Genomic DNA, 24,866 nt, shown 5'->3' on the forward strand with positions numbered 1-24,866 from the left:
CATAGACAATCTTCCACTGTGCTATCAGCTTATCTCGTATTTTAATTTTCGATAGTATTATATTTCAGTTTATTCTTCAAGAACTTTGCAATAAACATGCTACGAGCCACAATCCTGCAATGCCAGTGACTATCACAATCATCTGTAATACCAACTAATCTTCATGAACATTACTTTAATCCAGCCCCTAATTTCCAGATGATTGTGAGAGAGCGAGCTGGGGCTGTGGATTTACTTACATTACCTAATCCCACCATAACTTTATAGAGCCAGGTTAGAGCTGTACATACCGCAAATAAAATATTAAGTGTCTTTTAGAAGGGGCTTAGCAGATATCAAAACATTAATCGACAATGTTAAACTCCCGCAGTCTGTCTCATGTGTGGGGTTTAGCTGCAATTTTACAAGCTCATCACAGGCAGTAGGAAAGACTTCACATTTATATGAGCAAGTGAGGAGACCACAAGCACATGACCAAATTTACAGCTCTCTGTACCGTGCATCAAACCTCTCCCCAAATATACAGGTGGTCCCCTATTTAAGAACACCCGACTTACAGACGACCCCAGGGCCGGATTAAGGTTGGTGGGGGCCCCTGGGCGCAAAATATGGTGGGGCCCCCATTAAATGTAGTCCAGACAGGGAACAGATATCGCTATACAAAGGCCCCCAGCAATCACTATATACAGTCCTCAGCAATCACTATATACAGCTCCCCCAGCAATCACTGTATACAGCTCCCCCAGCAATCACTGTATACAGCTCCCCCAGTAATCACTATATACAGCTCCTCCAGCAATCACTATATACAGCTCCTCCAGCAATCACTATATACAGCTCCCCCAGCAATCACTATATACAGCTCCTCCAGCAATCACTATATACAGCTCCCCCAGCAATCACTATATACAGCTCCCCCAGTAATCACTATATACAGCTCCCCCAGCAATCACTATATACAGCTCTCCCAGCAATCACTGTACACAGCTCCCCCAGCAATCACTGTACACAGCTCCCCCAGCAATCACTATATACAGCTCCCCCAGCAATCACTATATACAGCCCCCCAGCAATCACTATATACAGCTCCCCCAGCAATCAATATATACAGCCCCCCCAGCAATCACTATATACAGCTCCCCCAGCAATCACTATATACAGCTCCCCCAGCAATCACTATATACAGCTCCTCCAGCAATCACTATATACAGCTCCCCCAGCAATCACTATATACAGCTCCCCCAGCAATCACTATATATACAGCTCCCCCAGCAATCACTGTATACAGCCCCCCAGCAATCACTATATACAGCCCCCCAGCAATCAATATATACAGCACCCCCAGCAATCACTATATACAGCTCCCCCAGCAATCACTATATACAGTCCTCAGCAATCACTATATACAGCTCCCCCAGCAATCACTGTATACAGCTCCCCCAGTAATCACTATATACAGCCCCCCAGCAATCACTATATACATCCCCCCAGCAATCACTATATACAGCCCCCCAGCAATCACTATATACAGCCCCCCAGCAATCACTATATACAGCCCCCCCAGCAATCACTATATACAGCTCCCCCAGCAATCACTATATACAGCTCCCCCAGCAATCACTATATACAGCTCCTCCAGCAATCACTATATACAGCTCCCCCAGCAATCACTATATACAGCTCCCCCAGCAATCACTATATACAGCTCCCAGTAATCACTGTATACAGCCCCCCAGCAATCACTATATACAGCCCCCCAGCAATCAATATATACAGCCCCCCCAGCAATCACTATATACAGCTCCCCCAGCAATCACTATATACAGCTCCCCCAGCAATCACTATATACAGCTCCTCCAGCAATCACTATATACAGCTCCCCCAGCAATCACTATATACAGCTCCTCCAGCAATCACTATATACAGCTCCCAGTAATCACTATATACAGCCCCCCAGCAATCAATATATACAGCCCCCAGCAATCACTGTATACAGCTTCCAGTAATCACTATATACAGCCTGCAGTAATCACTGTATACACCCCGGCAATCACTGTATACAGCTCCCCCAGCAATCACTATATACAGCCGCCCCCAGCAACCACTATATACAGCTCCCAGTAATCAATATATAAAACCCTCCAGCAATGATTGTATACAGCCCCCAGTAATCACTATTTACAGCACCCCAGTAATCACTATATACAGCCCCAATAATCCCTGTATACAGCTCCCCCAGCAATCAGTATATACAGCTCCCCCAGCAATCAGTATATATAGCTCCCCCAGCAATCACTATATACAGCTCCCCCAGCAATCACTATATACAGCTCCCCCAGCAATCACTATATACAGCACCCCCAGCAATCACTATATACAGCACCCCCAGCAATCACTATATACAGCTCCCCCAGCAATCACTATATACAGTACCCCCCAGCAATTTCAATTTTCAACCCTCTAACAATAACTATATACAGCTCCCCCTGCAATCACTATATACAGCTCCCCCAGCAATTACTATATACAGCTCCCCCAGCAATCACTATACAGCTCCCCCTGCAACCACTGTATACAGCTCCCTCAGCAATCACTGTATACAGCTCCTCCAGCAACCACTGTATACAGCTCCCCCAGCAATCACTATATATAGCTCCCCCAGCAATCACTATATACAACCCTCTAACAATAACTATATACAGCTCCCCCTGCAATCACTATATACAGCTCCCCCTGCAATCACTATATACAGCTCCCCCAGCAATCACTATATACAGCTCCCCCAGCAATCACTATATACAGCTCCCCCAGCAATCAATACATACAGCTCCCCCAGCAATCACTATATACATCTCCCGACAATCACTGTATACAGCTCCCCCAGAAATCACTGTATACAGCTCCCCCAGCAATCACTATATACAGCTCCCCCAGCAATCACTATATACTGCTCCACCAGCAATCACTATATACAGCTCCCCCAGCAATCACTGTATACAGCTCCCCCAGCAATCACTATATACAGCTCCCCAGCAATCACTGTATACAGCTCCCCCCAGCAATCACTATATACAGCTCGCCCAGCAATCACAATATACAACCCTCTAACAATCACTATATACAGCTCCCCCTGCAATCACTATATACAGCTCCCCCAGCAATCACTGTATACAGCTCCCCCAGCAACCACTATATACAACCCCCTAACAATAACTATATACAGCCCCCTAGTAATCACTATTCGAACCCCCAGCATTATTTATATAAAGTCCCCCTATAACAACTATATACAGACCCCATAATAACTATAAACACCTCCTATAATAACTATATACAGTTTCCTATTATAACTATATACCCCCCATAATAACTATATACACCCCCTATAATAACTAACTATATACCCCCATAATAACTATATACACCACCCTATAATAACTAACTATATACAGTTCCCCTATTATAACTATATACACAACACCTCCTATAATAACTATATACACCACTCTATAATAACTATATACCCCCTATAATAACTGTATACACCACCGTTTAATAACTAACTATATACCCCCAAAATAACTATCTACCCCCTATAATAACTATATACACCCCCTATAATAACTAACTATAGACCTCCTATAATAACTATATACACCACTCTATAATAACTAACTATATACCCCCTATAATAACTATATACACCACTCTATAATAACTAACTATATACCTCCTATAATAACTATATACACCCCCTATAATAACTAACTATATACAGTTCTCATATTATAACTAATTACACAACACCTCCTATAATAACTAAGTATATAGCCCCCATAATAACTATATGCACCCCCCTATTATAACTATATACACAACAGCTCTAATAATAACTAACTATATACCCCACCAATAATAACTATATACAGTTATATCCAGTTTATTTTATAAATAAAATTGTACATCACCTTCCTCCGTTCCCCCGATGCGCGCCGTCCTTGTGTTCTTACCGCGCGGTTATCTTCGGAGGTGTACCAAGATGGCGGCGCCCTGCTAGCAGCCAGCGCAGTGACATCACACGCGGTGCCGGCGCCGTGACGTCACACACGGCGTCGGCGCCGTGAACACAGGGCGCCGCCATCTTGGTTTCCACGAATCATCAAATGGCAGAGCAGGGAGCTTATTGTTCCCTGGCTCTGCCATAGCATTAAGCATTTCTAAGCCCCATGTGCGCTACTTACGGCGGTCAGCCCGGACCCAAATACATAGTGGGCGAATCGGGTGGTCATGCGACCGCTCGAATCGCCCACATTTGGTGGGGGCCCCTTTAAGGGCAAAGTGGTGGGGGCCCCGGGGCTCTAGCCCAGGGAGCCCCCCCTATGATCCGGCCCTGGACGACCCCCAGTTACAAACGGACCTCTGGATATTAGTAATTTACTGTAATTTAGCCTTAGGCTACAATGATCAGCTGTAACAGTTATTAAAGGTTTCTGCAATTAAAATGTATTGTTTATCCTGGTTCTTATGACAATACAACATTTTTAAAATCCAATTGTCACAGAGACCAAAAATATTTTGGCTGGAGTTACAATTATAAAATATAGTTCCGACTTACATACAAATTCAACTTAAGAACAAACCCACAGAACCTATCTTGTATGTAACCCGGGGGCTGCTTGTAAAGAATTTATTATTTGTAGCAAATGTAACCATAGTAATAGTAGAACTCATTTAAAGGGGTTGTCCCACTTTTGCAGATAATTGATATTGTATCTGTGAAGAAAAGTTACACAAAATACAATGAAAAACTGTATATCAATTCCTCACTGTTTTCTAGAGCTCTGCTTGCTGTCAACAAGAAGCTTCATTGTTTACTTCCGGTGGATAGAAATCATGGTCATGTGATGTTACAAGGTGCACAGTTCGTATTATCACAAACTTCTGTGATCATCACATGACCCGGGATATAATAAGCCTAGCGCCTGTGTGACATCACATGACCAGGGATATAATAAGCCTAGCGCCTGTGTGACATCACATGACCCGGGATATAATAAGCATAGCACCTGTGTGACATCACATGACCCGGGATATAATAAGCATAGCACCTGTGTGACATCAAATGACCCGGGATATAATAAGCCTAGCACCTGTGTGACATCACATGACCAGGGATATAATAAACTCAGCACCTGTGTGACATCACATGACCAGGGATATAATCAGCCCAGCACCTGTGTGACATCACATGACCAGGTATATAATAAGCATAGCACCTGTGTGATATCACATGACCAGGGATATAATAAACTCAGCACCTGTGTGACATCACATGACCAGGGATATAATAAGCCTAGCGCCTGTGTGACATCACATGACCCGGGATATAATAAGCCTAGCGCCTGTGTGACATCACATGACCAGGGATATAATAAGCCTAACACCTGTGTGACATCACATGACCAGGGATATAATAAGCCTAACACCTGTGTGACATCACATGACCAGGGATATAATAAGCCTAACACCTGTGTGACATCACATGACCAGGGATATAATAAGCATAGCACCTGTGTGACATCACATGACCAGGGATATAATAAGCATAGCACCTGTGTGACATCACATGACCAGGGATATAATAAGCATAGCACCTGTGTGACATCACATGACCAGGGATATAATAAGCCTAACGCCTGTGTGACATCACATGACCAGGAATATAATAAGCCCAGCACCTGTGTGACATCACATGACCAGGGATATAATAAGCCTTGCACCTGTGTGATATCACATGACCAGGGATATAATAAGCCTTGCACCTGTGTGACATCAAATGACCATGGACATAATAAGCCTAGCACCTGTGTGACATCACATGACCAGGGATATAATAAGCCCAGCACCTGTGTGACATCACATGACCAGGGATATAATAAGCCTAGCACCTGTGTGACATCACATGACCAGGGATATAATCAGCCCAGCTCCTGTGTGACATCACATGACCAGGGATATAATAAACCCAGCACCTGTGTGACATCACATGACCAGGGATATAATCAGCCCAGCTCCTGTGTGACATCACATGACCATGGACATAATAAGCCTAGCACCTGTGTGGCATCACATGACCAGGGATATAATCAGCCCAGCTCCTGTGTGACATCACATGACCAGGGATATAATAAGCCTAGCACCTGTGTGACATCACATGACCAGGGATATAATAAACCCAGCACCTGTGTGATATCACATGACCAGGGATATAATAAACCCAGCACCTGTGTGACATCACATGACCAGGTATATAATAAGCATAGCACCTGTGTGATATCACATGACCAGGGATATAATAAACTCAGCACCTGTGTGACATCACATGACCAGGGATATAATAAGCCTAGCGCCTGTGTGACATCACATGACCCGGGATATAATAAGCCTAGCACCTGTGTGACATCACATGACCAGGGATATAATAAACTCAGCACCTGTGTGACATCAAATGACCATGGACATAATAAGCCTAGGACCTGTGTGACATCACATGACCAGGGATATAATAATCCCAGCACCTGTGTGACATCACATGACCAGGGATATAATAAGCCTAGGACCCGTGTGACATCACATGACCAGGGATATAATAAGCCTAGCACCTGTGTGACATCACATGACCAGGGATATAATCAGCCCAGCACCTGTGTGACATCACATGACCAGGTATATAATAAGCATAGCACCTGTGTGATATCACATGACCAGGGATATAATAAACTCAGCACCTGTGTGACATCACATGACCAGGGATATAATAAGCCTAGCGCCTGTGTGACATCACATGACCCGGGATATAATAAGCCTAGCGCCTGTGTGACATCACATGACCAGGGATATAATAAGCCTAACACCTGTGTGACATCACATGACCAGGGATATAATAAGCCTAACACCTGTGTGACATCACATGACCAGGGATATAATAAGCATAGCACCTGTGTGACATCACATGACCAGGGATATAATAAGCATAGCACCTGTGTGACATCACATGACCAGGGATATAATAAGCATAGCACCTGTGTGACATCACATGACCAGGGATATAATAAGCCTAACGCCTGTGTGACATCACATGACCAGGAATATAATAAGCCCAGCACCTGTGTGACATCACATGACCAGGGATATAATAAGCCTTGCACCTGTGTGACATCACATGACCAGGGATATAATAAGCCTTGCACCTGTGTGACATCAAATGACCATGGACATAATAAGCCTAGCACCTGTGTGACATCACATGACCAGGGATATAATAAGCCCAGCACCTGTGTGGCATCACATGACCAGGGATATAATCAGCCCAGCTCCTGTGTGACATCACATGACCAGGGATATAATAAGCCTAGCACCTGTGTGACATCACATGACCAGGGATATAATAAACCCAGCACCTGTGTGATATCACATGACCAGGGATATAATAAACCCAGCACCTGTGTGACATCACATGACCAGGTATATAATAAGCATAGCACCTGTGTGATATCACATGACCAGGGATATAATAAACTCAGCACCTGTGTGACATCACATGACCAGGGATATAATAAGCCTAGCGCCTGTGTGACATCACATGACCCGGGATATAATAAGCCCAGCACCTGTGTGACATCACATGACCAGGGATATAATAAACTCAGCACCTGTGTGACATCAAATGACCATGGACATAATAAGCCTAGGACCTGTGTGACATCACATGACCAGGGATATAATAATCCCAGCATCTGTGTGACATCACATGACCAGGGATATAATAAGCCTAGGACCTGTGTGACATCACATGACCAGGGATATAATAAGCCTAGCACCTGTGTGACATCACATGACCAGGGATATAATAAGCCTAGCGCCTGTGTGACATCACATGACCCGGGATATAATAAGCCTAGCGCCTGTGTGACATCACATGACCCGGGATATAATAAGCCTAGCACCTGTGTGACATCACATGACCAGGGATATAATAAACTCAGCACCTGTGTGACATCACATGACCAGGGATATAATCAGCCCAGCACCTGTGTGACATCACATGACCAGGTATATAATAAGCATAGCACCTGTGTGATATCACATGACCAGGGATATAATAAACTCAGCACCTGTGTGACATCACATGACCAGGGATATAATAAGCCTAGCGCCTGTGTGACATCACATGACCCGGGATATAATAAGCCTAGCACCTGTGTGACATCACATGACCCGGGATATAATAAGCCTAGCACCTGTGTGATATCACATGACCAGGGATATAATAAGCCTAGGACCTGTGTGACATCACATGACCAGGGATATAATAAGCCTTGCACCTGTGTGACATCAAATGACCAATGACAAGTATTTATCCACAGGAAGTTGAAAAGACAGCAAGCAGAGATCTAGAAAATTACGAGGAACTGATACAGAAAGTATATTGGAAAATTGTATAAGATTTCATTACACAAACACTATCAATTATTTGCTGTGGTTAACCCCTTCAACCTAGTATCAACAGAATATGATTGTCAAATAGTCACAGGAAATGTGTGGGATACTAGAAGTGAGGGCGGCCAGGAAAACGTGTAGTCATGTACGAAAATACAAACAAATAGTGGTATAATTACTTACTTAAATTAAAGACTATAATATCACAATATAAGTCTAAAAAACTGACAGCTAAACCAAAAACAAAGATCACTGCCCCAATACTGAGATATACAAGTGTTTTATAATTTTATAAATGTGAATCAACCTCGCATTCTTACAGTAGTCCCATCCCTGCTGCCTCAATGATGGGCAATGGGAACCCCATTATGGTCTGGACTTGACACATGCAGGCAATTTTGCCATAAATAAACCACATACAGGCGGTCCCCTACTTAACACCCAACTTACAGACAACTCCTAGTTACAAATGGACCTCCCAATGTTGGTAATTTACTGTACTTTACCCTTAGGCTACAATAATCAGCTATAACAGTTATCTCAGGTGTCTGCAATGAAGCTTTATTGTTAATCCTGATTCTTATGAGAATCCAGCATTTTTAAAATCCAATTGTTAAAGAGACCAAAAAAAGTTTGGCTGGGGTTAAAATTATAAAATATAAAGTTCCAACTTATACACAAATGTAACTTAAGAACAAACCTACAGAACCTGTGGACTGCCTCTAATTGACTTTTCTCTCCTTTTCCTTTAACGCATGCGTTAAAAAATTTGTGTTTTTTGAAAATGCATCAGTTAATTAAGAAAATTGGTAAAACCGTTCAAAAATTGATGAGTTTTCAAAAAACAAATGCGATTTTCAAAAACGCATGTGTTTTTATTTAACGTACTGTTTAAAAACGGCCCAAAAACGGGTTCAAAACGCCATGTGTGCAGCCAGCCTAAAATTGTTTTCCTGCTTGATCCTTTGTGTTGCCCATACAGAGGTCTCTTTGACATGCAGATGAGCCTCTTCCATTCTCTCAGTTTATACATTTTAAAGGGTTACATTTTACAATGGAAAAAATAAAATAAAAACTCAAAAACTTACATTCGCTGCCTGAATTCCATGTCTCTCTTTTGCCTTTGTTCAGGCTTACGTTCTTTTCTGAAACCTACCAGTGTGCGAGATCATCAGGACCAGCTGCAGCTTGTGAGCAAAAAAGCAAGCATAAAATACAGAACCTGGTCCCCTCCATACCAAACCCTTTTCTGCCTTGTATCCAGGTTACAGGCGCCCCAAAAGGGTGATAGAGGCATCACTAGAGCTTACCCTAATAAACCTCCATTGACTCTAAGGGCGCGGTCACACATTGCATTTTGGTTGCATTTGAAATGGTGATATGCCTAACTACGTTACTGTTAACACTTGTGTTTTCAAAACGCATAGTAAACGCGATGTTGTTCACACATTTGTTAACACCGCATTTTGAATACTATCATAAAGGTCCTGGCAGAGCGATTGCTCATGGACTGGTAAAAATCACATGATCCTCCATCTGCAGCCACTTTATAGACAGGAAAGGTCTCCTTTAACCCCTTAACGCTGAAGCCACTTTTCACCTTCCTGACACGGACCATTTTTTAAAATCTGACATGTGTCTATTTAAGTGGTTATAACTTTGGAACGCTTTAACATATCCAGTTGATTTTGAGATTGTTTTTTCGTGACACATTGTACTTCATGCTGGTTGAGAAATTTAATAAATATATTTAGTATTTATTTATGAAATAAATGGAAATTTGGCAAAAATTTTGAAAAAAACAATGTTTTCCAAATTCAAAATTTTCTACTTTTTGGAAAGTTGGTCATATCACTAAAATAACTTGATAACTAACATTTTCCATATGTCTGCTTTAACTTGGCATCATTTTTCAAACATCTTTTCCTTTATTTTGGATGTTAGGAGGCTTATAACTTTAGGTGCAATTTTTCAGATTTTCACGAAAATCATCAAAACCTACTTTTGGAGGGTCAATTTAGTTAGAAGTGACTTTATAAGGCCCACATGACAGAAACCCCCCACAAATGACACCATTTTAGAAACTACACCCCTCAAAATATTCAAAACAACCTTTGGGAATTTTGTTAACCCTTTGAGCGTTTCATGAGCGTGAAAGATAAATGAAAGTGAAATTAGAGAAATGTAATTTTATCTTACTATAGATTCATTGAACACTAAAATTTGCACCTTCACAATGGGTTAAAAAGGAAAATGCATTTTACAATGTTTAGGGCAATTCCTCCTGAGCATGCCAATACCCATTTTGTCACTGTACCCTGCTGTACGGGCACAGGGGGGCACTTGGAATGGAAAGAGCGTTGTTTCGTTTTTGCAGGGCAAATATGGCTGAAAAAGTTTACATGTGTCAGGATGCATTTGGAGAGCCATAGTGGTACCAAAACAGAGGAAAGCCCCAACATGAGACACCATTTTGGAAAGTACACACCTTGGAGAGTTTAGCAACGTGTAATTTGTGTATTTTCCCCAACAGGTGTTTGATTCAATTAGGCCCCAAAAGGGAAAAAAGGTGAAAATTTTCTCAAAAAAGTCACTTTTACCCCAAATTTTTGTAAGCCACAAGGGATAAAAGATGAAACAACCCCATAAATGTGTAAAACTATTTCTCCTAAGCACAGAACTGCACCACTTTTGCATATAAAGTGTTGTATGGGTGCACAGTAGGGCTCAGAAGGGAAAGAGGGGCTTTGGCCTTTTAGAAGCCAGATTTGACAATCATCATTTACATGTGTCAGGATGCATTTGGAGAGCCCTAGTGGTACCAAAACAGAGGGGAACCCCAACAAGTGTCACCATTTTGGAAAGTTCACCCTTTGGAGAATTCAGAAAGGTGTAATATGTGTATTTACCCCTACAGGTGTTTGCTTCAATTAGGTCCCTAAAAGGAAAAAGGTGAACATTTTCCCAAAAAAGTCACTTTTACGGCTAATTTTTGTATCCCATAAGGCATTAAAGATGAAACAACCCCAAAAAATGTGTACTAGCATTTCTCCCGAGTATAAAATTGCCCCACACATGCAAATAAAATGTTGTATTGGTATGCAGTGAAGCTCAGAAGGGAAAGAGGGGCGTTGGCCTTTTAGAAGCCAAATTTGACAGACATCCTTTACATATGTCAGGATGCATTTAGAGAGCCGTAGTGGTACCAAAACAGAGGGGAACCCCAACAAGTATCACCATTTTGGAAAGCACACCCCTTAGAGAATTTAGCAAGGTGTAATATGTGTATTTGGCCGTAAAGGTGTTTGATTTAATTAGGACTTTAATAGATAAAAGGTGAACATTTTCTTATAAAAGGTCATTTTACTCCTAATTTTTTATAGCCACAAGGGATAAAAAAATGTAATAACCCCCCAAAATGTGTAAACCTATTTCTCTCGAGTGTAGAAGTACCCCACATGTGTATATAAAATGTTGTATGGGCGCACAGTAAAAGGAAAGGGGAATGTTTGCCTTTTAGAAGCCAAATTTGACAGAAATGTTTGACATGCATTTGGAGAGCCCTAGTGGTATAAAACAGAGAAGAATCCGAAAAGTGACCCTAATTTTTGAACGCACACCCCTTAGAGAATTTTGCAATGTGTAATGTATGTATTTGCCCCTACAGGTGAATGATCCAATTAGGCCCGAATCATTAAAAAGGTGAAAATTTTCCTATAAATGTCACTTTACCCCTAATTTATGTAAGCCACAAGGGATAATATATTAAATAACCCCAAAAAAGGTGTAAAACTATTTCTCCCGAGTGTAGAAGTACCCCACATGTGCATATAAAATGCTTTATGGGCGCACAGTAGAGGAAAAGAGGGATGTTTGTCTTTTAGAGGCCAAATTTGTAAGAAATCCTTCACATGTGTCAGGATACATTTGGAGAGCCGTAGTGGTACCAAAACAGAGGAAAACCCGAAAAGTGACCCTAATTGTTGAATGTACACCCCTTGGGGAATATAGCAAGGTGTAATATGTGGTGTAGTGTAATAGACGTGGTGAAATGAGCATTTTGAACATATAGGTGGTTTCCAAATATGATGTGCAATGGAGTCCAAGATGGAAATTGCAATTATTTCTGGAAAGTTCAGTGCCCGTTATGTGGCGCCCCTTATGAAATAATGGAGGGGTATAGGGAGCAACGGGACATAACAGTTGTTACAATTATTCATTTTACCGAAATTAATTCACAATAGGTTGGGCGTGAATTGTGAATGTCTAGTGTATAAGGAGGTAGAATATACCAGGGGACCAACTAAACTTTTGTCACTCTGGAGGTGTCGCAGGTCTCTTAGTAGTATGTAGTGTCCATCCTAACTCCTCTTTTGGAACAGACTCTTTATTGAGTCCTACCATTAGAAGCAGCAGAATTCACCGGGAAAATGCTGTCCTGGCAAAACACAGGAACATCTAACCCAGAGGTACTGGGGCCCCGTCCTTCTTGTCCCAATATTAGTTTCCTAATATCTTCCTCTTGAAATGATACGGCAGGACCTGCACATTGGAACAGCTCGTAAGAGTTGTACACCATAATCTGTACAATGTACACGGCCAGCACTTTTGTACCATATCTTGGTTTTTCGTAGGGAAATTATCGCCAAGTGTTGCTCTTATTCACCCTAGCGATGCCCATTGTGACGAATATTGCTGCTTTTGGCTGGACCATATCGACCAGCAAATAGCGGCAAACATGGACAGAGGGGGGCAACAAAACCCCTCTGGACCGCAAGGCAAAATTGGTGGCTGTCAGGAACAGCCGCCACCCTGCCCCGATCACCGTGTCTACAGACATGGTGATCGGTATTACTGACGTCATAAGTAAATTCGCTGCTATTGGCTTGTCTGAATTGATGAGCCAGTAGCAGCGATAATAAACTGGGGGTGTGTGGGGGGGGACGTAACCCTTCTGGTCCATGGGGCAGGATGGATGGCTGTCAGGAACAGCCGCCGTCTTACCCCGATCAGTGAACAGCCGCCGTCTTACCCTGACCGGTGTTGGAAAGTCACTACCCGCCGCACCGTTCTATAACAACGCTCGTTGGGAATAGGCTATACAATCTTTATTTATTTTTTAAGCAATTTAGACAAATAAGGGCTTATTTTTTGCGAGACAAGATGCACTGTAAAAAAACCCTTCATTTTAGTGGGCTTTTAGCTTATTGAAGAAATTTTATTAACTTTTTACGTGTGGAGGAAAATAAAATCATCAATTCTTGTTTTGGATTTTTAGCATTTTTTGGGGGGGTTGTTCACTGTAGCATAACAATAATATATTATCTTTATTCTACGGATCACTACGATTACGGTGATACCTCATTTATATAGTTTTATTTATATTTGTCCAATTTTATTGAAGGAAAACTAGAATAGAAAAAATTGCATTTGTTTTAGTATTGCCATTTTTATAGTGGCATAATTTTAGTATTTTTTGGTTTACGGAGCTGGTTGTAAGCTTATTTTTTGCGTGACAAGTTGCTCTTTTTATCGGTATCATTTTGGTGCTTGTAACTTTTTCGGATCACTTTTTAGAACATTTTTTGTAAAGCAATTTGATAAAAAGTTTTAATTTTTGGCAAGTTTTTGGTTGTTTTTTTTTACCACGTTCACCGAGCGGGTCCAATTATGATTAGGATTTATTGTACAGATTGTTACGGACGCGGCGATACCAAATAAGTGGGGTTTTTTCGTGATTTAGTGTTTTTTATACTTTATTACTTGTGTAAAGGGAAATGTGGTGTTTGGGGGGACTTTCACTTTCTTTTATTATTTATTTTTACTGTAAAAAACCTTTATTTATTTATTTTTCCTTTTTTTACAGTTAATGACACCTAAGCTTGAACAAGTGATCTTCTGATCACTTGTTCAAGCTTTTTTACAGGTTACACAGTGCAATACAGATGTATTGCACTGTGTAATGTAAGACACTGAGCATGCTGCGCATGCCCAGTGTCTTACAGCCGGGTCCTGCCTGAAGGCACGGACCCGGCTTCCGGATGAAGATCGCGCAGCCCCGGGCACCGGCAGTCCCGGGGCTGCGATCGGAGGAGCGGACCCCCCCGGTAAGCGCCGCGGGGGGGTCCGATTCGCATTTAAAATACTTTAAATGCCTCTGACACGCCGCGGTCAGCGCGACCGCGGCGTGTTAGGGGTTAACACCCGCGATCGGAGAAATCTCCGATCGCGGGTGTTAGAGGCGGGTGTCAGCTATAACATATAGCCGACACCCGCAGCTTCTGGCCCCGGCTCCGTTCAGGAGCCGGGGCCAGAAGCTTGACGTAATAGTACTGCATTTTGCGGGAACGCACCTCCCGCGATGCAGTACTATTACGTCAAATGTCGGGAAGGGGTTAACATGTACTATCCAACATGAGCCACCTAGATAAACCTAGTTTATTTTCTTAAAATAAAAGTGTCCTAAAATTTACTTAAGACTCCTAATATGTGTATACTCACATGGGCAGGGCACCTACAGTACTCAAAATTAGTGCAATGTAGCACAGCACATTAATATTTCTGATATTACTACAAACCGATAAAACACATTTCGAATAATGGATCACTGAACCACATTCCTGCTCGTCACACTTCAGGTTCACACATGACATTTGTGTATTATTTAATGGAAAGCAGCTGACAAATTATTTTTCATGGGTTCACACACACGGCAAAAAACTCCTGTCATTGTTTGTAGCTCAGTCTCTTTTCTGTCATCTGCGAATGAGCACTCACAAGATGCAAACCCAGATCTATTGTTTGAGCCCCGAGAGAACACACATGGGTTTGCAGGTAGGGTCACTCACATCTCCACAGACAAACCCTCCTCTATTGGATCAACTACCGTATACAATCCTTCCATTTTCTAGGCCGTGAAGGAAGTATTTCTTGAAGACTGCCTAAAAGAGGAACAATTTACCAAACACGTCATCCTTGATGTCATTTCAGCGGATGAAGCAGAACCTTTTATAACATTCGTCCTGTACAGAAAGGCCTTCTCTATCAGTATCCGGCAGCAGCAGTCATATGTGTATACAAGATACATCTCTGGTGCTGGGTAAACAGACACAGGAGCGGCTTGGGACTGGCACAGAAAGTTATTTTATCAGCTATTTGTACAAAATAACAGAGACCTTTACCAACACTTAAAGAATAGGCGTCAGGCACACTACCCTATATAGCAGTGATGGCGAACCTTTTAGAGGTGAAGTGCCCAAACTGCAACCCAAAACCTGCATATTTTTTGCAAAGTGCCAAAACATCAATTCAAGCAGTAAACGTGTTGCAAATTTCTTGCTCCACGCTGCACCACAGCTTTCAATGGGCCTGAGGACACAAATATCTTTGTCAGAAGGAGAGGAAATTTGGGTTGTCACTGGAGCTTCCCTTGACAGCCCCTTTAACAGGAAGATTCAGGGATCGCACAGAAGGAGCTCCAATGATAACCAGACCCTGTCCACACCACCTCTCTCTCTTCCTGCTGTCTCAGATAGACCAGGATGCTCCACATTAAAATAAGGCTAAACATGGCAAGTCCTGAGACTGCAGGAGGATCCCTGTCTGGCAAACTCTGCCCTGGTGCAACAGCCTGAGTGCCCACTGAGAGGGCTCTGAGTGCCACCTCTGGCACCCGTGCCATAGGTTCGCTACCACTGCTATATAGTGTCCTGTAACAAGCTGCAAAACAGCTGGCTCACGGCCGCCATAGAGGGGCATTGTGCACGGGCCATAATTCCGACTCTGATTGCAGCCCATTTGTTTGTGTTGAGTGAGACTTTAAGGATTGCATACAATTTTCCAATATACTTTCTGCATCTATCCCTCTAAATCTCTGCTTGCTGTTCTATAGAAAGCTTCATCATTTACTTCCAGTGGATAAATGATAGTGCCTGGTCATGTGATGTCACACAGGTTCACAGCTCCTCATAACAGAAAATAATGAGAGCTGTGCGTTATCACAAGTTGTGCACCTGTGTGACATCACATGACCAGGCACTGTCAATTATCTACAAGTAGTAAACGATAAAGCTTCCTATAGAATGACAGCAAGCAGAGATCTAGAATAGTGTGGAATTGATCCAGAAAGTATTATGGAAAATTGTATAACATTTCATAATACAACACATTTATTTGCATTACAGGGACAACCCTTCTACCATTCCAGGCTACAGATTTGGCCAGTTTTAAAAAGGTTGTCATCAGCTCTCCTGACATGTCATGTAATGTAATGTAATAGATGGACAACCGGGTGTTAAAAATTAGGTTAGACACTACAACACTGTCCAATATTAAGCTGTGCAGAGCGCAACCCTTTGTCAAACGGTACAGTTCAGTTGTCAAATTATCCCTGCATTTCTAGTAGGAATAAGAGGAAGAGCAGAGCACAGTTATTTATAAGGAAACACAATCCAAGTTATTTTTATTTCACAGAAAATAGAAATATTATTTTGACAAATCATCTTACAGTTGGTTTTTAGCTTAGAGCAAACAAAGTTCACATTGACAAAAAAAAAAAAAAAAAAAAAAAAAAGAAGAATGGATTGAAAGGAGAGTTTCTGGAATTAAAGTTATATGTAGCTGGGGAAAGCTATAAAATGAATAAACCACTTCTACTCATCCTTCGGTGCTACCATTCACCCTCGAATATATGCCCCTTACTGCCGAGACTTGGCATACAACAGGATTTCAGGCTGTAACAGGCGTACTGCTGTGGTATGCAAACAGAAACCTGGAAGTGATGGGCAATGCTATGGGTGAATGGTAGCGCTGAAGGAGAGGAGTAAAAGTGGTCTGTAATTTTTATAGCCAGCCATGAGGCAGGAATTATACGAGGGTTGTTAATTTTATGGCCCCTTCCACACATATAGAACATTTTATTTTAGGGTGCGGTCACACGTCGCGTTTACCGCATGCATTAAAAAACGCATTGGAATAGCTGGAGAGTGATTTGCCTAATTAAACAGCTGCTAACACCTGTGTTTACAAAACGCATGCGTTAACCGCGATGTTAACGCATGCGTTAACAATGCGTTAACGGTTGCGTTTTGTAAACACAGGTGTTAGCAGCTGTTTAATTAGGCAAATCACTCTCCAGCTATTGCAATGCGTTTTTAAACGCATGCGGTAAACGCGACGTGTGACAGCACCCTTACTCCCGAACAACCCCTTAAATGCCATGCGCTACAGAAAATAAATACCTCAATACCCAAGAGTAAAAACTCTAACTTTGCTATTTACAATTCCGCGGACAGTTATCCATAATATAAGAGAAAGCAATAATCCTGTAATCCAGCAGGGTTAAAGCGGAGGACACTTGATGCAGTTAAACAAGGTTCATCTGGAGTCTAGTTCAGTAACGGAATATATTTTAGACTTTACAAGTTGTATTGTTACAATTCTCCAAGTTGCCCCTCCATGGTCCGGACCAGCACATAGAGCTCAGCTAAACCGACCAATGAAGCCACAATGACAGAGGACAGTACCCGCTGGAAGAAGGAGACAAAATGTATGTTAACAGTTTGCAATAAAATGTACGGATAATATTACTTTTGGAACATTGTCAATGAACAAGACATATGGCTTTTGTAACAGATGTAATGCGACATGGGATGTTCGCATTGTGTCCGATAGCAGAACTGTTCTAGTTGCCCATGGCAACCAGAGCTTAGCTTTCATTTTCCCACAGCTGTTTATAAAATTAAAGCTGAGCCCCGATTGGTTGCCATGGGCAACTAGAACAGTTTTACCTCACACACTTCTTATCAATATCCCCCATTGTACTTTAAATTTGTTAAAAAAAAAAACAAAAACATTTGTATTTAATTATAAACAACAGAAACTTGGCAAAAATGTCGAAAAAAATTTCAATCATTCTCAAAGTTATGGAAAACTACTTTTAAGACGTTTGTTAACTCTTTAGTTGTTTCCCCGGGGTGAAGACAAAATGATGCTGCATTTTACAAATTGTAAAGAATGTTGTCAAAACATTAAATTTTGGACCAAAAATTATACACTCACAATTGATTAAATGGCACTAAGGCATTTGGTGGAAACTAAATGTTACCTTGACATGTGGTCACGGGAGAAGTCTTTGAAAGGAGTCTAAAAACGCAACATGTGATCGCAGCCTAAGAGTTGCTTTTAATAAGCACTAAGGTCTCAAATGATTTATAAGTATATTTGCTATATTAATTGGGAGACCTTAGCTGAAGCCCAACTTACCGCAGCGGCCTCTGTGAAGACATACTGAGTTCCAATATAAGTGCAAGCAAAAGAAGCTGCAACTGTGACCAAGAAGTTGAAGACTGTAATAATGATGGTCTTTAATGGCCGCACTGAAGACAAACAAAAAGTAAAACAAAGTTATAATGCAGATAACTTAGGGCATAGAGAGGCATCAAGAATACCAGCTCCCTTTACAAAAATCGTGACTACCGAATCTTTTGCTCAAAATGGTCACATTACCTTGTCTTCCAAAGTCCGCCAACGTCCCTTTCTGACCAGACTGCACAGAGGAGAAAATAAAAACAATTTAGTATGTCAGAAAGAGGATTAAAACATCTTCAGCACTATCCAGTAAAGTTTGGCTCCATGCTCTAAGTAGTAATAATGGCAGAAATGAGACTTATTAATTATTGTTTACCAAAATAGTCATAGCCTCACATAACAGAGTAGCCTCCAGCATTCACTAAATTTCAATAAATTACCAGCAGAATGCTAACAACAATTATTTATAAAACTTAACTTTTTCGTGAACATACAAATATCTAAAATATGCCTAGTGTATTGAGCACAAAAAATCAACAGGTAAACTAATGCACATTAAAGGTGTCTCTGCATATAAAGAGAATGGGTAAGGGAGATATAAAGGTTTGATCTCACCAGTCTTCACACGATAGGGCTTAGATGCATCGGTACTTCTGTAGGGAAGAGTTCTGCCTTTCCCTGTTATTGCCCTTTCTGCAGTCTAACACCCTTTGTTAGTGACTCCCAGCCCTTACAAGGGCGGTCCCCAAGACTATCCCTTCATGCAGTCTAGTGCACCCTGGACTATGAAGTTGGTAATTGTTCTTTTCCCTACGCGTTTCGTGCACTGTCGTATGCACTCCTCAGGGGAAATAAAGTTCAGCAAGTTGCGGCGTATCGTAGTAGAAAAACCGCATTCTTCACAAGTAATGCATGCAGGCTTTGGCCCTATAACATTATTAGTTCACTGCAGTCGGGTGTGAGCAGTGGCCCATCACTCACTGACATCTCACTATCCACTAGGTTACTGTCTGGCGTTGGCGCCATATTTTGGGCGCACGCGCCTTAAATAGCCGTATCGGCCCGCCCACTAGACTTCTGCAGGCCGGTCATGTGACTCTGCAGTGGTCACGTGTAGTCGTGGGCGGAGTCAGTAACTATGGACGCGGCGAGCTACGCAACGTACCGCTCTCCACATCACTGACAGAGGTCCCTCCCGTCATCCAGGGTTCGACCAATCAGGTCTGTTGCTACCACTGGGTAGGCGGGGGTAGGAGACCTCTAATTTCCAGCAGCCTTTGTCGCATACATGGCCCGCACTTTAGACGCCGTGGGGGCTGATTATTTACTATGCTCCCTTGGCAAGGTTGCTGAAAAAACAGGGAAAGAGACTATTGTTTAAGATCATGGCTGTAACGTTTCAGCTTACCATTCTTGTATATTCTGGTATGACGGCAAGAAAAATGCTTCTGTAGACTACACAACATTGATTATAGACATCAATGACCCATCAGTGAACTGATGTAACGGTCCGATTAAATTACAGAAAGGAGATAAAATTCAACATCTCATTAAGGCCTTTGGGGGCCACTGTGTCCAGAAGAAAAATCCATTTGGTTTCTCGTTGTAGGATTAATCTGTCCCAGTTGCCCCCCCTCACTGGTCTCTGCACTGTCTCAATGCCATGGAATTTAATTTTGCTCACATCACCATTGTGTACCTGATTTATATGGCGTGCCAGTGGTGTGTCTCTTTTATGTGCTATGTCCCCCAGATGTGCTCCCACTCTCCTTCTTAGTTCGCAGATAGTCTTGCCTATATATTCAATCCTGCATTCACAAACTGCTCGATATATCACCCCTTGCGTTTTGCAGTTTATGAATTGTTTAATTTTGTAAGTGGTGCCTGTCACTGTAGATGTGAAAGAATCACATCTAAGTATCTGGGGGCAGGCGACACATCCACTGCATTTGAAACTACCAGTGATTTTAGTTGATCTATCAAGCCATGTACCATTATGACTCTGGGTAAAGTGACTATGGACCAGTCTGTCTTTAAGCGATCTCCCCTTCCTGTATGTCACTGTTGCATGGGGGCTCACTACTTTTTTAATATCAGGGTCCATTAGCAAGATGTCCCAGTGCCTTTCAAGTATCCTTTTCGCATCAGTGGCTCCATTATCAAATGTCGTGATCAATCTGATCATTTTCTCCTCCTTGATCTCGATTTGCTTTTTTAGGAGGTCATGTCGATCTTTATGGAGTGCATTCTGGTAGGCTTCCCTTAAAAACTTATCTGGGTACCCCTTTGCTTGGAACCTCTGACGTAGGTCCTCTGCTTGTTTAATGAACGTACCCACGTCTGAGCAATTCCTTCTCAGGCGTAAGTACTGTCCCTTTGGGATGCCTCGTTTTAGGGGTATCGGATGACTACTCTCCCACCTCAGCAAAGAATTTGTTGAGGTAGTCTTACGGAAAATTTCAGTCTTCAGCGTTTGGTCTTTATCAATAGTGATGCGTACATCTAAAAATGGTAGGCTATTGGCAGAGCTCTCATGCGTAAAGCGTAGACCTATCGGATTTATATTCAAATCCTTCACAAACCACTCCCTTACCCATTCTCTTTATATGCAGAGACACCTTTAATGTGCATTAGTTTACCTGTTGATTTTTTGTGCTCAATACACTAGGCATATTTTAGATATTTGTATGTTCATGAAAAAGTTAAGTTTTATAAATAATTGTTGTTAGCATTCTGCTGGTAATTTATTAAGTAGTAATAATGGGAACCGCAGATACAGCTAATCCCTGCATGTCCTGGGTATCAGAAATCCATGGCCAGCAATTAAATTGTGGAATTCTTTTCCTAATAGCAGGAGGAGTCACAGACTTCCAGAAACAAAGGTCTGAGCAGTGACCAAGCAGTTCTGTGTGTAGCCGATATCTCCTGACACATAGGAGCTCAATATCCTTTAAATCATACCTGACTAGTGACGTTCTGTGTGATTCTCTTGTATTCCTCATTTGCCAGCTTTGCCTTTATCTTCTCTAGGCGGGCCACAAGTTCTGGATTCTGAAAGCACAAAATTTACATAAAATGCATTGAATCTTTTCTATCCAACTTATAAATCCATTAAATATAAATTGGAATTTCCCCATGACTATATTAATCAATTTAGGACAACAATCTGTATTACTTTACATTACGGTAATCAGAGCTGTGTGTTATAACGAGTGAACATCATCCTTGTTTAATATTGTAAAATATTGCTAAAAGGGAATGTTCCCATAAGAAATTTTTAAATTTGCACTGGCGTTTCAACTTACTCGTTCGGGCAGCTCTACCACTGGTAAATGGATCTCGCTGCCATCTAGTAGCTCATGCAGGTAGGTATGGGAACCTACAACAGGAAGGGGAATGCAAGTAGATTTACTACAGAATCAATCAATAATGGCATAAAATAATCTTCAAGGGTTAGTGCAGGTCAAAATACTTGGTGATAAATTTGTTGAAATAATACATATAATAATAATAGTATATACAATCTGCTAAAGAGTCCATACCTGTGCTTAATACTATTCTGACCACTTGGTTTTAGGCATTGACATTCAATGAATGTTTATGGCCAGAAAATCTCAGCAAAGTTTCAAAAGTTGATCATCCATCATCTGAGCGCTGCGTTTATTTTATAGCCCCAATCAGCAGTATTGCGCATAATAAGCTGATTGGTGAAAAAAGTCTGACTGCTAGGATCACCACCGATCACGGAAATGGACCAGAAGTGATCCAGAAAATAGGGGTGGGTAAAACAGCAAGATAAGCAAACACGCTGTAACTCTATTCAGTAATATGGTAGGGTCAGAAATTGTTGAGCAAAGCGCCAGTCTCCAGCACTCCCATTCACTGACTATGTGGCTGCTACAGAAACTTGAGCGCTGTGTTCAGCAATTTTACTGATTGGTTGTCATGAGAAAAAAAAAATGCTAGCACCCGGATGTAGACATCACGTACACGCAGCTACTGTGGACTCTACTGTAAGCCAAATAAGAGCTCAATGTCAAATGTCAATGACCCCTGACCTGTCTCCCGTAGCAGTGAGTGCAGCTCCCGCAGGACGCGGAAGGATACCCGGCCCTCGGCTCCTGCCTGCAGCACGTCCCGCACCTCCGCGCTGGTCTCCGGGGTGAAGCCGTCCTGTAGCTCCTGTAATGCCCGCAGCAGCGGCTCCGTCACCCGACACTCACTCGCCATCTTCTCTATGAGAGGAGCACGGCGCGAAGACTTCTGGGAAGGTCAACGTCCACTAAACGCGTCTTACGTCGGTGGCGGCCGGTGCGTGTGACGTAGCACGTACAGCTCTCCGGAGCACCATGGCGGCGTGTGCAGCGCGGCGCAACCTGACGGTGCTCACCCGGTGGCTGCGGGGAGGCACAGTGCATGGCTTCGGTGTGGAGCTCCGGCAGGCCCGGGCCGCCCTGCTGAGGCCTGTGTGCGGCTGTCGCTTCCAGCAGGAGCGGGCGCTGTCCTCTAGGTAATCCGGATTATACGTGTTATGCGGCCAGGGCTATACGTGCTGTGTGAATGGGGCTCTATAGCGGTGTCCTGTTCGCCGCTGCTACTGCACAAAATTCTTACTTTACGTAACCGTTTCCACCCTGCTGACACGTGGGGGCGCTGTGTGTATGGACCGTCTATTGTAAACACCGCTAATCTGTCAGAGGTGACACCTCGGGACTTGGCAGGAGGTCTCCGGGAGGTGACACAACAGGCTGGAAATATCCCGTGCTGGCACATGTGTGGCATAGTGTGCTGGTGCCTGGCACCTAGCTCAGACACGTGTGCCAGGCCTGGGGGTCATGCCCTTACTGTATAGCGCCAACAAAGTCTGCAGCCATGTCTGGAGGGACACACAGTGAGAATTGCAGTGATATACTACTACCCCCAGTCAGGCTGCCATAGTATCTCTGGGACCAGTATGACCCCATTATGTGCATATATCCCACTGATTGCTGAGGGCTTAATGGTGAATAGGTAAATATTTTAGCTATTGTTATAGTTTTGTGGTTCTTCAGTTCCGATATTTACGAGCTTTCCTCAGGTAAGAAGGGAAAAAAAGAAATATAATAAATATATAACACCATTATATTCTGAAGCGCTTTACCTATCACAGGGGACATATTCTAACAAAATAAGGGATACCAGAGAAATATAATGGGATGCCCACAGGATTGGACTATCTTGCTGATCAATGAGTCTCAGAGAGGAGACCCCCACAGATCATGAAAATGGGTTTTGTTGTACCCTCGTTGCACCCTGAGATGAAAAGAGCGTCTAGGCCCCCATCCGCCCTGTTGGTCTGTTTCTCTATGGCACTTATGGAAATATCCGAGGGTCAACTTCAGCTATATCCATCAGTGTTACAGAGTTAAAAGCATAACAGTGCCTTACAATAACATATACCCCTCACATTATTATGTATCCCCCTGAAATCACTTCTATGAGATCTCCCTATCTCATAGAAGTGATTTCAGAGTGATGCATAATCGGCTACTGTATTAAACAAACTGAACAAGTGAATGGGGAAGGAGAGTTGGATTAACCTGAGAATGGAGTTAGTACAAGATCAGTATTGGTGGTCGCTAAAGGTGAGAATGGTACCAAGCATAAGTATTGGTGGGCCATGTGTAATCTACCAGTGATCTTAAGGGGACAAAGTCAGAGCCCTCTCAAAGGTAGGTGAACCCTGTGCAATGATCCATGGGTTACAAATACCTTCAAGTACAGGTAAAGTGTCTGTCCTGGTCAATATCGTTCCCATGAGCCCCCACACAGTCCACCTGCCAGCTATATCAATGTGGCACCCTTTTTGTCCTTCCCGTAGAAGCTACAAGTCAGAACGTGTAGACTGTACAGATGTAGGAGCTGATGAGTGACGTTGGCATCAGCATGCAATCTGGAAGGGACACTGGGCATATGTAAAGTGCGCCAGGGCTCTTCAATGTGGTGTTTTTAGCTTGGTAGGGTAAGGGTAAATTACTTGTAGATATCCCATTTAAAGGGGAAAAAAAAGAAAATTCCTA

The 24,866-nt window shown here is 42.5% G+C and overlaps 2 protein-coding genes across 2 annotated transcripts in view; one reads left to right on the forward strand and one right to left on the reverse strand.

The window, feature by feature from the left end:
* Positions 1-17,689: 17,689 nt before the first annotated feature.
* VMA12 (vacuolar ATPase assembly factor VMA12) lies at positions 17,690-23,116 on the reverse strand. Its single transcript, XM_072138099.1, has 6 exons — positions 22,866-23,116; positions 22,113-22,186; positions 21,769-21,858; positions 19,006-19,045; positions 18,763-18,875; positions 17,690-18,026 (listed from the first exon to the last, which is right to left on the reverse strand). Exons 1-6 carry the CDS (start codon positions 23,035-23,037, stop codon positions 17,931-17,933), a joined length of 585 nt encoding a protein of 194 aa, XP_071994200.1. The 5' UTR covers positions 23,038-23,116; the 3' UTR covers positions 17,690-17,930.
* The window catches only part of POLDIP2 (DNA polymerase delta interacting protein 2), a 9,932-nt gene continuing 8,114 nt past the window's right edge, over positions 23,049-24,866 (forward strand). Inside the window, exon 1 of the mRNA XM_072138097.1 lies at positions 23,049-23,317. Within this exon, the coding sequence (XP_071994198.1) occupies positions 23,157-23,317 (161 nt within the window). The 5' untranslated portion in view covers positions 23,049-23,156. The remainder of the gene's footprint in view (positions 23,318-24,866) is intronic.

The sequence above is a fragment of the Engystomops pustulosus genome, chromosome 2 (genome assembly GCF_040894005.1).
Source record: "Engystomops pustulosus chromosome 2, aEngPut4.maternal, whole genome shotgun sequence".
In the NCBI taxonomy this organism is placed as follows: Eukaryota; Metazoa; Chordata; class Amphibia; order Anura; family Leptodactylidae; genus Engystomops; species Engystomops pustulosus.

Bases quoted from the DNA above. Each gene is read 5' to 3' on its own strand.
- VMA12 (XM_072138099.1), bottom strand. From the start codon at position 23,037: ATGGCGAGTGAGTGTCGGGTGACGGAGCCGCTGCTGCGGGCATTACAG. The intron at 22,187-22,865 runs GTCAGGGGTCAT...TTCCTGTTGTAG, and splicing joins CTCACTGCTACGGGAGACAG to GTTCCCATACCTACCTGCAT. The intron at 18,876-19,005 runs GTAATGTGACCA...GTTTGTCTTCAG, and splicing joins GGCGGACTTTGGAAGACAAG to TGCGGCCATTAAAGACCATC.